Source organism: Macrobrachium rosenbergii, chromosome 44 (genome assembly GCF_040412425.1).
Source record: "Macrobrachium rosenbergii isolate ZJJX-2024 chromosome 44, ASM4041242v1, whole genome shotgun sequence".
In the NCBI taxonomy this organism is placed as follows: Eukaryota; Metazoa; Arthropoda; class Malacostraca; order Decapoda; family Palaemonidae; genus Macrobrachium; species Macrobrachium rosenbergii.
In genome coordinates this window covers 38,714,830-38,728,070 of record NC_089784.1, presented here as the reverse complement: position 1 = coordinate 38,728,070, position 13,241 = coordinate 38,714,830, and the positions used below count along the sequence as shown (strand labels likewise).

The following is a 13,241-nucleotide window of genomic DNA, read 5'->3' as shown; positions in this document are numbered from 1 at the left end:
CACAAACACTGCATGGAGCTATTTGTGTCCTTACAAGACAGTCTATACTGGAAAGAGCAAATTGTTTTGATCATAACGAGTGTTATGAGATTTAAACAACTGCGGCAATAGCGCTTGTGTTAATACTGAAGGAAGTTTTTTTATTATGATATTCAACGATGACTTCAAGAAGCCTCTCTGTAAGTTCTGGATGTTATGATAAAATATTATTGTAAGCTTTGATTATTTCTTCCTATTTACTAAGAATTGAAGTTTTTTTTTTAAGTGATTGTTCATAAGTATGGTGGTGGTTTCTGTTGGAAAATACACATTGGCAAGACTGTTTTTTTGTTTTGTTTGCTGAGATCAAAATTGTATGCATTTTTGTAAAGTAAACATTGAAACAACATAACTATAAAGGAAAAGAAACTTTATATATGTAACAGAACAAGGAGTAATTCGGGTAAAAGAATCTTGATATATAAGTCCTAAGTTAAGTGGTCACTTTAACTCTTTTGCTGCAGAATTTATTTTGACTCACACTCACAGCTATTTGTGATTTTAGCACCAAAACTTGAAAATGCTCTCTTTTAAACGAAAATATTTTTTATATCATCTTCAAGCATTCTAATTTTACTACTGAACATTATTTTCCTTTGGAAATAAGCCATTCGGCCTAAAAAAATTGATGAAAAGGTACGAAAATAAAAGTGTAAAAATAGGGGAAAAAAACACAAATTGTGTCTACAGGATTCTGATGTCTTTGTTAGTGACAATAAACCTTCAATAATATACTGTAAGTCTATATCAAAATACATCAAAATATGATATAAAAGTGCCCTGAACTCTGTTGCTCTTCTCTTTATCCAAAAATATCATGCACGGAACAGTATCATTATCTGCCCCAACTTAACCCTTAAAGCATGAGCCTCTATTTACAAAAACGTCTCCCGTATGCGTTTTTCGGTGAGTTAGTGCGAAGCGGAAAAAAAGTTTTTCAAAAAATCACAGCACGCTTAGTTTTAAGATTAAGAGTTCATTTTTGGCTCATTTTTTGTCATTGCCTGAAGTTTAGTATGCAACCATCAGAAATGAAAAAATATCATTATCATATATAAATATTGGAATATATGACAGCAAAAAAAAAAAAAAACATAATTGTATACAAATCACGCTGTAAGCACAACGGTTAAAGCTAATGAGTTAATTTTTTTAGTTGTATTGTACACTAAATTGCGATGATTTTGGTATATAACAAATTGTAAAACGATCAAATCAACACAGAAAAATATTATCACAAAATGATGCATGAATTAAATAACGCTCAGACATAAAAAAATGTTTTTTTTTTTTTCAAAATTTACCATAAATCGAAATATTGTGCTAGAGGCTTCCCGTTTGTTGAAAAATGAAGCGAATTGATTGAATATTACTAGACTGTAAGTGTTTTAGCTTACAATTGCAGTTTTCGACCATTTGATCGCGTTAAATTTGACCGAAAATCGAATTTTTCTATTTATCGTGATTTATATAAAAATATTTCAAAACTGATAAAAGCTACAACCATGAGTTATTTTCTGTTGTATTGTACATGAAATTGCGCACATTTTCATATATAAAACTTTATGTAACGACTAATATAAAACGGTGCAAATATTACGACAACGAGACGAAAAGAATTTCTGAGATGTTGGCGAGTTACCGTGCAGGCGTAAGGAAAATGTTTTTCAAAAAATTCACCATAAATCGAAATATTGTGCTAGAGACTTCCAATTTATTGCAAAATGAAGGTAAACGATTGAATATTACTAGAATGTAAGTGTTTTAAACAATTGCGTTTTTTACCATTTCGGTCGAGTTAAAGTTGACCGAAGGTTGAAATTTTAGCAGTTATCGTGATTTATGTGAAAATATTTCAAAACTGATAAAAGCTACAACCATGAGCTATCTTCTGTTGCATTCTACATGAAATTGCACACATTTTCATATATAAAACTTTATGTAACGACTAATGTAAAACGATGCAAACATTACGACAACATGACGAAAGAATTTCTGAGATGTTCGGCGAGTTACAGTAGCGCATTATTTTTTTCAGAAATTCACCATAAATCAAAATATTGTGCTAGAGACTTCCAGTTTGTTGCAAAATGAAGGTACATGATTGAATATTACTAGAATGTAAGAGTTTTAGCTTACAATTGCATTTTTACCATTTGGTCGAGTTAAAGTTGACGAAGCTTGAAATTTTGGCAGTTATCGTGATTTATATGAAAATATTTCAAAACTGATAAAAACTACAACCATGAGTTATTTTCTGTTGTATTCTACATGAAATTGCACACATTTCCATATATAAAACTTTATGTAACGACTAATATAAAACAGTGCAAAAATTACGACAAAATGACTAATTTCTGAAATTTTCGGCCGAGTTACGAGCGGGGCGTAAGAAAAGTTTTTCAAAAATTCACCATAAATCAAAATATTGTGCTAGAGACTTCCAATTTGTTGCAAAATGAAGGTACATGATTGAATATTACTAGAATGTAAGAGTTTTAGCTTACAATTGCGTTTTTCGACCATTTGGTCGAGTCAAAGTTGACCGAAGGTTGAAATTTTTGTAGTCGACGTCAGTCCCACTTGGCACCCAACAGATAATTTTAGTCGACGTATGATACGTCCAGTAGGCGTTAAGGGTTAATCTTGTCAAAGCACTAAGCATGAAGATCCTTATCAACAAAAATTGCAAGGCCTTCCTCAATAAATGCAAAGGACTGCCACAAGTTGATGGGAAAGCATTGTGGTTCTGGTTTGGAGCCTGCTAATCTTAGTGGTACTGCTGTTTGTGAAGCTAGGTCAGCTGTGTTTGTCAGTAGCTACTTGTTTGCCTCAAACAACAAACAAAATCCTCTTCTCTCAAGTCCATTTTCAGCTCATTATTCAATGACAAAGCCTTGATGATATTACCCTTGAAATTGTAAACAAGTTAAAGGCACAGCTTCTGAACACCCTCCATACCCACTGTCTAAACTTCATTCACATCAGTGCTTATATTCAGGACCTTGTAGATATAACCCTCCCAAAAGTCGTGGATTGTTAATTTACTATTCAGTTCTATTGCATCCAGAGCCTACCTAAATGTCTGCCTAAGGTAGTAGGGCTTGTAGATGACAATGATCCCCTAGTCCATCACTTACAAGATAGAAACAGTGTTCAGTGGATAATCAATAGTATTGTTTGTATGAAAATCGACATGGTTTAGTGGTTGGCCAGGAGCATTATCTAAAATAAGAAGGATCTTGAAAGGACTGGCTGTGTCCTTACAATATTTCTTTACTGCTAGCACAAAGTGGATGAAGAAAGAACTCTCAAAAATAATGTTGGTCACCCAAGCCTTTGGATACGACACCCTTGGGGATGTTCTTCAGGGTTTTAGTATTCTCTATGATACAATAGCAAAATTGCTTCCCAAAAAAAGTTTAAATGGTCTTTTGAGACTGAAGCTTAATAAAGCCTTTTCCTCCAGGAATATAAATGAAGAGTCTGGCATTTTCTCCCAGTAAAACCTGGTTTAACCCCCCGATATCTGTTCAAGAAGAAACCGCTGCTTCTAAATAATCTTTGCCAATGCAGCAGGAAATTCGGATGCTGTTGACTTTTTGGCTGAAGCACTTTCATTTTGGATCCTGATGTTGTGAAGATTGTGTTGCTGCTTGAACTACATAAACTGTCCTAAACATCCACTGAATTCTGTCATTCTCATTGGGAGACTTCATCTTGAGGTCTGCAAACAAACAACTTTCCTCTTGAATCAACAGTTGGCTAATGAGGACATGCTGACAAGGTTGCACTTCACTCCGAACAGAAATGGGGATGCACCGACAAGGTTGCTGTTCACTCCGAAGAGACACGGGGATATGCTAACAAGAATGCCTTTCACTCGAAGAGAAACATGTTCCATTTCTTTGTAGATACTGACTCCCTTCTTGTTAATGATAGTTCCCTCATCCCTAACTCCGTGTTTTATCGTGCCGATACTGTCTTCTGACTTAATCCGTAAGAACGAACTATGGTGGCAATCTTTTTACCCTTTTCACAGTGAGTTATTATAGCTACTTCACTTGCCAATACAGGCAGTCCCTGGTTAACGGCGGGCTTGGTTAACAGCGATCCGGTTTTATGGGGCTTGTCTAGCGGCGAAAAATGGCAATCTTCGGCACCGAAAATCACTGATTTCCGCTTATCGGCGCCGTTACATACCCAACAGAGGCGCTAATAACCAAAAATCGGAGCTTTTTGGCACCGACAACCCCTGAAAATCGCCAGAAATCGTCGATTTCCAGTTATCATCACACCCTCAGAAACGGAACCCCGCCAATAACCGGGGACTGCCTGCCTGTAGCATAGCAAGACGCTTTGTAGCACCACCATTATGAACTTTCTTAAGAGTAAGGAGAAAAATATTGAAATGAACACAAACAAGAAACTGTGAAAAAGTACGTACACAAGCATGTTCGAATATGCTGCCGAACATCATGTACTATACAGTCAACCACTGTTATTTGTGGGGGGATTCATACCACAACCCACCCTAAAATAGCTGAAATCTGCAAATACTTGACACCCCTCTAAAAATGCTTATAACTACCTATTTTAATAATTCAAACACCAAAAAACCCCTCTAAAAATGCTTGTACCTGAGTATTTTAATAGTTCTATCACAAAAAATGCATTTAGTCATGAAAATTATATGAAAATACAGTAATTAGTGAATATTTCTCTGAAAAATACTGCGAATAGGCATATTTTCTGCATATACATTCCGTAGAAAAATCCTCGAATAGGTGAAGCTGCGAATCTGGAACCGCGAATAAGCGGGGGTCCACTGTACAATATATTACCTTCAAGCCTTTACAAAAACTTTATTTTGTATATTACATTACTACTATATTAATACAGTAACTCCTTTATGTACTTAAGGCTTATGTTCTTGGACCCCATACTTAAACAGAAAATTTACTGATAAAAAAAAAAAAAATTACATGGAGCATATAAATATATGTGGTTAGGTATAACTTTCATAATTGATACATGCATGATACATATAACTAATGCTCATCAAGTGTATTTTAGCAGAGCCAAGACAGTACAGTAATGAACAATTAAGAATAGTTAGTAATTATACAGGCCTAGAAACTGCAGCATCAAAGCTTAGTGTTGGAAGTACTGCCTTGCTTTTGTAATGTCTAACCTCAATTTGCTTCTCCCCCAGTTTTCATTTCGGCTGATTTCAATTTTCATTTTTTTTCTGCAGCCATACTTATCTCCAAATCTATCTTAGTCAAAACTTACTCTTGCTCAGGAGTAATGCATTTAAATACTTTGTTTACATGTGATTTTCCATTTTTTTCATTGATTTTAATTTTCTTATGGTTTTTTAAGACTTGTTGCTGACCAAAGTAAAGCTGCATAAACCACCATAAAAGATGAAAACACCATACAATGAAACGATGGCAGTTGAGGTATGTACCGCCAATTATTGGTTGCCAGAACCAGAAGCTCCCTAAGAAACATTCCTTGGTGTCCACTTCTGAAGATGTCAAGGTCATAACAGGGAAAATGATGAGTTGTGCTGCTACTAACTGGGTCAACTAGGTGTGGCATCAAGTAATCTTATAAAAGCATTTACACCTCCAGTCTGGAAGTGTGAATAGCTGTGGATCCAACAAATTATTATCTTCAGTAGTGTTGGCAATGTTATGTTCAAAGGGTTGGAAAGTCTTGTGCATCTTTTGAATCCATCTTGGGCTTCTTAGCTGAGATCAACACTTTTGGCTTGTCCTGCCTTTCCAGACTGCAGATGACACAGATGTGGACTAAGATAACACTAAAGGTTGCCTCTCCACACTTAGCAAACATATAAACATCTACAGGCTTAACTCATAACACGGACTCTCAAACACATTTTGAATTTGTCCTTTCTGGGCGCAAAATTTGGACTCTTTGTCCATGCCCTGGAACTTAAGAGAGCTGTCTTTCTGGCTGCAGAGAATTCTCTACTACTCTTATGAGACTACTCATGTTTCTGCCCTCAAAGAGGAATCATCCCAAAACAAAGGATATGATGCTAACCAATGATTACTGTCACTGGTTATTGAAGGCATGTTACTCCTGCCAAACAATCTCATATTATCCTACATATAAATGAGAGAGAGAGTGTGTGTGTGTGTGTGTGTGTGTGTGTGTGTGTATGTGTGTGTGTGTGTGTGTGTGTGTGTATGCATCTGCTTCTGGCTCATTGGACCAGTATGGTTGCTGCTACCTTTGCTACTATCCACACTGCAGACTGCAGGACTTGCTGAAAACAACTGTATTGAGAATGCAGACCAATGATGGCAATTAATATCAGTGCAAATATGGGAAGTGTGTTCAAATGAGAGATTACTGTACCACAGTAACAAATTAATAAAAACAGCAATGAAATTAATAGAGTCAATCTGCACAAAAGATCACAAATTCCTAAAACATATGGAGCTTTGTGATAATATTGAATGCTACCACAATGCAGGAAAAATGACCGTTGTGGGTATCCAAGACTTGGGAATCCACTCATGCATGAGTGGTACTTCAATGTGACTTAGTTTCTATCATTCTTTTCACATAGACTGAAGTACTGTATTTGGAATCATTTTTATCATAAAAATGGCAAATTAAAAAATGGATTTGCAATGAAGCATATATAAAGTATAAATTTTTTTAAAATGAGAAATTTCCAATAAAAATAGTGACATCTGAGAATTACACTACAGCATAAATGAAGAATCGCAACAGTACCTTCATATACCTAAACAGTTGGTATATCAGCAACTCCCCAACTTTACAGAGCCCACAGGAATTTTGCTTGCATATTTTACTTTGCCCTCTAATAAATACAGGGAAAGAATAAATTGCACTTACCTTGTGTCCAAGCCTAAACACTTGATCATAATCTGTGCAATTTGTGTTGATCATGATGGAATCAGTGTCACCATAAATAACTTCAAAGTTCATTTTCTGGACCAAATCACGAGTATTGAGAAGGATCTCCCTTCCCTTTCCTGTAAATTAAAAGGATCAGATATCAAGTTAGTAATACCATGAATACAACACTAACAAGATACAACAAATAATTCAAAAACAGAAAGATCAGATAAGAAAGTACAGTAGTACCCTGAAGAATCCCACTTGAAACAGGTGACTAACAAGATAGAGAGAGAGAGAATGTGTGTTGACTAACATAGCTATATTTTCCGAATATCAAAATATAACAAATGAAGAAAAATACTCCCCAGTCATGAAAAGAGAATGACTGAACATTTTTAAGGCAAAGGCATAAAAGATCACAAGCCCTTGCTTTACCAATACCCAAATGAAGCATTAGAAACATTTCAAGTTTAAGTCACTGTAATAAAAAATGCTCCATCCTTCAAACATTTAGCAGATAGATGAAGCAACTGGAGGGTAGAGTCAAGATGTAGATTTGATTCACTGGCCAGTGAATGCTCCTGAACTGAGTGAAAACAGGCTGTGAGATTATATAAATAAAAAAGTTCACCTACAACTTAGGAAGTGTTCAATAAAATTATCCACAATGACACCCTATGGATCTCACATAGAAAAGTATGGCAAAGGATGGCTTAGCATAAGTTGACAAAAGAAATGTTCTTATTTATAATAAGAAAATGCTCAATACAAATCAGTTAATCGTAAGTTGCCACATTTCATGTAGGAGCTATGTAAGTCCCACCAACCTGTTTTTTAAGAAAGGAAAACATTCATCCTGCCTTATGCTCCACATCATCTCTCATTCTGTTGTACCAAGGTGACACCAATAGCATAAGTGGGAAAGCACATTTAGGATTAAGAGGTTTGATTTGAAAGATGTGTCTATGTTCATAAACACATCTTTCAAATCAAATGTCTTATGTTTGCTACAACCCCATAAGTGGGCAGGACAAATTTTAAAATTAATTTGTATTTTTCATAGCTAATAAACCTGCGGTCTTAACAGTACAATAAAATCTTCTAGTGCCAGCTGGAAACTGGTAAAAAACAATAGGAATTGTTTATGCAAGGAATTGGTGGCATCTGGCATCAGTCATGGGATGAGGGAGGGAGTGGACAGCGACCTAATCTCAACCTTGTGACGTATTTAGTTTCCTTCCAGCCCAGGGTTAACCAAGTGAGGGGTGGCTAGAGGTGGGCAGTAAATGTTAAGAACGCATGTTTGTTAGCTATGAAAAATACAAATTAATTTTAAAATTTGTCATTTGTTCATATGCAGAACAAACTTGGGTCTTAACATTAGGATAGACTCACCTTTGGTGGGAGGTAAGATAACCTTGAACAGACTGGAGGTTCAGCGCACCTGGTCACACTTCCTGAATAAGAGAATTCAAAGGAAGGAGACCCAATCCTCTGACTTGTTAGACAGATGAATATCTAACAGTCAGATTACTGGGCTAAAATACAATGCAGAGATTCACTGCATAAGAGGAAGTTAAAGGTCTATATCTGTTCACATAACAAACTAAGGCAGCCACCTAGACGTGTTTGTTATTGTTCCTCTCTCTCCTTGCTACAGAGGAAAGGGTTGATACTGAAAGGTATATTCGTGTAGAATATTAAATACACCAACAGTAAGGCTACTGTACTCATCTATATCTAGCCAGTTCCAGCATATGATGGATCAATCTTCTTACCGCCCATAGGTAGAGAAGAAAGGGGAAAGGGAAAAGGAAAAAGACCAGCCACCTCAATCATTCTCACTTTCATACCATCATCTTAGGCAAGATACAAACATGACGTTTTTACGATAAAATAAAGTTTTATATATACTTACCAAGTAATTACATAGCTATTGGTTCCTAACTTATGGCAGTTGAAAATTCAAAATTTGCGTGGTGGCGCTACTACCGTTTGTGTGTAGGTGACAAAGTCCCATCCACTATGCGGGACTCAAAGGAACAACTTAGTAGGGAGCTCAATTCACTTCATCCTCCAAATGCATGGGGAGGAGGGCAGGGTCCGATCATGTAATTACTTGGTAAGTATAAATAACTTTATTTTATCATAAAAATGTAATTTTTATGTAACTTTCCAAGTAATTACATAGCTGATTCCACATTGTTAGGAGGTGGGAAAGAGCATGGACATATTCTACTCCAAAGCATTAAGTAAGTAATGAATTTGAAATAGAAAGGTTACTAACATTAAATAAATGTTTGTTGTTTCCTTACCTGTTGAGAGAGCAGCTGCAGGTAGGTACTGCCTCTGGTCAACGCTTCTCTCAACCTGTAGTGGGCAAGGCAGTGTGGCCAAGGGTCGCCCCTACATTAGTGGGAAATTTGCAGCAGAGGAAGTACACCATATGCTAACAAAGTTTAAAAGATGCCCTTGCCCTGGACGTAGGCCAGAATGCAAAAGAACAACACTATCACCTTCACCACAGAATTAAAACCATTAAAATGAAATTGGTGGGTACTCCAGGTACAAAGACTCAAAACCTTAGGTCAAGGCGAGTGGATAGCAAAGGAACAGAGAATTCCCTATGCTTCCTATCCCAACACCATGCCAGCCACGAATAAAGGTCCTAAAGTGTTACAACTTTCAAACAGTCTCTATGTCCTTGAGGTAATGTGAGGCGGAGATGGATTTGCATCGCCAGAGCATTGACTAAAAGATCACAGAGAGACAAGTTATGTCTAAATGCCAGGGAAGTTGTGCGACTGCCCTAATTTTGTAAGCCTTAACCTTAACTAAAGGAAAGGCTTCTTCCTGGATCTGAGAGTGGGTTTCTGATATCAACTCTCTCACAGCAAAAGGAAATGGCATTCTTTGAGAGCAGACGAACCGGGCTGTTTACAGAGCACCAGAGGTTGCTAGAAGGTCCTCTAATCTTTTCCATCCTGTGAATGTAAGACCTGAGACAACTCACTGGACAAAGATGTCTCTTTTCTTCCTCAGGTCCTAAGACATCCCTAAGATTCTTGATAATGAAGGATCTAAGCCAAGGCTTGGACAGGTCCTTGTTTTTAGCAAGGAAACTAAGAGAAAAAGAGCAGACTGCATACCCTTGTGCGAAACCTACTCTCTTGTCTATTGCCTGTAACTCACTAATATGCTTGGCAGTAGCTAGAGCCAGTAAAACGAGTCTTCTTGATGAGATTCCTGAGCGAGACAAAACGGAGAGGTTCAAACTGAGGACCTGAAAGCCATTTCACTACAATGTGAAGTTCAAGATATGCAGGAAGAACGTTAGTCGTATCAAAGGATTTCATTAGGTCACCAATGTCTTGATTAGAAGACAGATCCATTCCTCTGTGTTTACAAACTGAGCTGAGAATCAACCTGTACCCTTTGATGGTAGAGGTTGATAATTTCCTGACAGACTTCAGGAATAGTAAAAAATCAGCTATTTGATTTATAGATGTCTCAGAAGAAGAGACATTATTGCAGCTGCACTACCTTCTGAAGACTGCCCATTTGGATTAGTAGAGCTTTGTAGAAGGCATTCATCTGCACCTCGCTATTGTCTCTGCAGCCTGTCACGAAAAGCCTTTTGCTCTGACGAGGCGCCTGACAGTCTGAAGCCTGTCAGGGCCAGGGTGGACAACCCTTGGTGGAATCTGAGGAAGTGGGGTTGTCTGAGCAGCGACTGTTTTTGTGGAATTAGCCTTGGATAATCCACTAGGAGCCAAATCAGATCTGGAAACCATTCCTTGTTCGGCCAAAAGGGAGCGACTAGGGTCATCCCGAAGGGAGGGAGGCCATACACATCTAGGCCTGTCCAGTCCAGAAGCATGACATCCATCGCCCATGCTTGAGGATCCAAGACCAGAGAGCAAAAGAGTGGAAGACAGTGATTTCTCGACGTTGTGAAGATATCTACTGTGGGTCTGCCCCACAGTCTCCACAGATTGTCGCAGACTATCGGGTCTAAGGTCCATTCAGTCGGAAGAACATGTTTGAGGCAGCTTAGTTCGTCCGCAATAACGTTCATTCTCTCTTGATGAACCGGGTAATAAGTGACTCGATTCTCCTCAGCCCACACAAGATCCCTCACTGTCTCGCACAGAGAGGAGGAGTGAGTGCCCCTTGCTTGCGAATGTAGAAAGTGCAGTGGTGTTGTCTGCATGCACTAGATCCGAGAAGGACTGAAGGCCCAGGTGGTCTGCTCTCAGTCCCTTCACAATGATATGAGACTTCCATGCAACGTCATCCATGTTCCGGAGACTTCCCAGCCATCCAGGAGAGCACCATAGCCTAGGTCGGAAGCATCTGAATAAAACTGAAGGTCAGGACTCACTGGAAGAAGAGACTTCCCTTCCTGAAGTCTTTCTTTGCAAGACCACCACTGGAGATCCTCTTTGATTTCCAATGTAATCAGGAAGATGAAAGTCTGGTTGGGTCTTTCTGCACCAGTTCACTTTCAGAAAAAACTGAAGGGGTCTCACATTCAGTCTGCCTCTCTCACAAACTGCTCTACCAATGCGAGGGTCCCTAGGAGATTCATCCACTGCATTGCCAAGCAGGAAGGAAATAAAAGGAACTGACTGAGTCTGAAGACAGTTGTTGACTCTTCTGGGCAACAGAAAAGCCAGAAAAGCCCAAGAATTCAGGATCATCCCTAAATAGGGAATCTCCTGAGTCGGTGTCATAAGGGACTTTTTCTCGTTTATGATAATGCCTAACTCCTGCGTCAAGTAAAGAGTTCTTCTCAAGCCCTCCGCGCACTTCTCCTACGATGAAGAGCAGAGAAGCCAATTGTCCAGGTACAAGTTGATGTTGATTCCCAGAAGGTGAAACCAACTCCCTAAAGGAGCAAGGATTCGCGTGAAAACTTGTGGAACCATCAACAAGCCAAGCACAGGGCCTGAAACTGCAGAACTCTGCCCTGAAAAATGAAGAGTAGAAATTTCCGTGAGTCCAGATGACCAGGGATGTGAAAATACACATCCTGCATATCCAGGGTGACCATCCAGTCTCCCTGCTGCACTGAGGACATGACTGAGCCAATTGTCTCCATGTGAAACTTCGTCTTCAGAACGAACGCATTCAGGGCGCTGGCATCCAAAACGGGCCTCCAGCCCCACAAGGCCTTTGGAACCAGGAAAAGGTAGGTGTAAAAACTTTCCGAGTGGCAATCTAGCACCACTTCCACCACTCCCTTGATGACCAGGGAATCAACTTCTTGAGAGAGGGCCAAAAACTTTGCGGAATCTTTTTGAATACGTCAAGGCGACTGGCGATGTTACTAAGGAGGAGCTTTCAAAAGTTTCTACACAGTCTTTGCGAGCCCTCCTCAGCTGCTGCTTAGCAGCCCCAAAACTTAAAAGATAATTATTTGCAAAGTAAGTTCTGCCAAAATTTGTATAATGGGCACTGTCTCCAGTTGGGAGAATGAGTATCTTTGCAGTGATACTGTCTGAACTACATTTTGATTGTTTGCCTGGAACTTGGTTAACAATCTCCTATTCTTTTGTGTGGTGCCTTAACCAACAGGTTCTTGCCATATCTCTTAATGTTGCTGTCAGAATACCACTAACTTTCTCTTCAAGGTCTTCTCAGGTTTTAATAAGGTTGTTCCTACCCTTTTATACGAAACAACATGCAGAATAGGAGTTTTCATATATTTTCCAATACTGTATTAGTATTTTCATGATGCTGACTCTTTGGGATTGAATCTCTTTCACACCTGTCAAGATGTCATATATCAACTAACTTAGCTTGTCCCTCAATTTCTAGACTTTGTATCTTTAAGAGCTTTGAAGCTTTTTTTTTTTAACAGAAGGACTTCCTTATAAGCAATGTATGTAAAATTAAACTCTTGTCTTTATTAAGCTTCAGTTTAATCTTTGATACAGGGTCAGTATGTTTCATATATTCATTGTCTTAAAATAATTTCCACCAATGCCTGGGTAGTGCAAGACTTTCATAATGTCATTCATACCACCAAAAGTATTTTGTTTTTGGTTTACTGGTAGAAACAGCAGAATCATCACCAGAACAAGCCAAATTCACGTTCATATTCTAGCCAGGGGTAGTCACCAGTGCCAGCAGGATCTGCAGATCTAAAGGAGGGGGTCATTATGCACACGGGATACCACCAAAATATATAGTCACAGGTGTAAGGTGAACCCACTTTTCAGGACTAGGACCATGTGAAAATGGAATCGCCCTCCCCTTATATGTACTAATGGGCTTCAGGACAGAAGCTG

The 13,241-nt window shown here is 38.4% G+C and overlaps 1 protein-coding gene across 1 annotated transcript in view; it reads right to left on the bottom strand.

Annotated features, from left to right (window-relative positions):
- DNApol-alpha180 (DNA polymerase alpha catalytic subunit) overlaps window positions 1-13,241 on the bottom strand; it is a 309,561-nt gene that overhangs the window by 41,346 nt on the left and 254,974 nt on the right. The window contains exon 19 of the mRNA XM_067088444.1: window positions 6,940-7,079. Coding sequence (XP_066944545.1) covers window positions 6,940-7,079 — 140 coding nt within the window. The remainder of the gene's footprint in view (window positions 1-6,939; window positions 7,080-13,241) is intronic.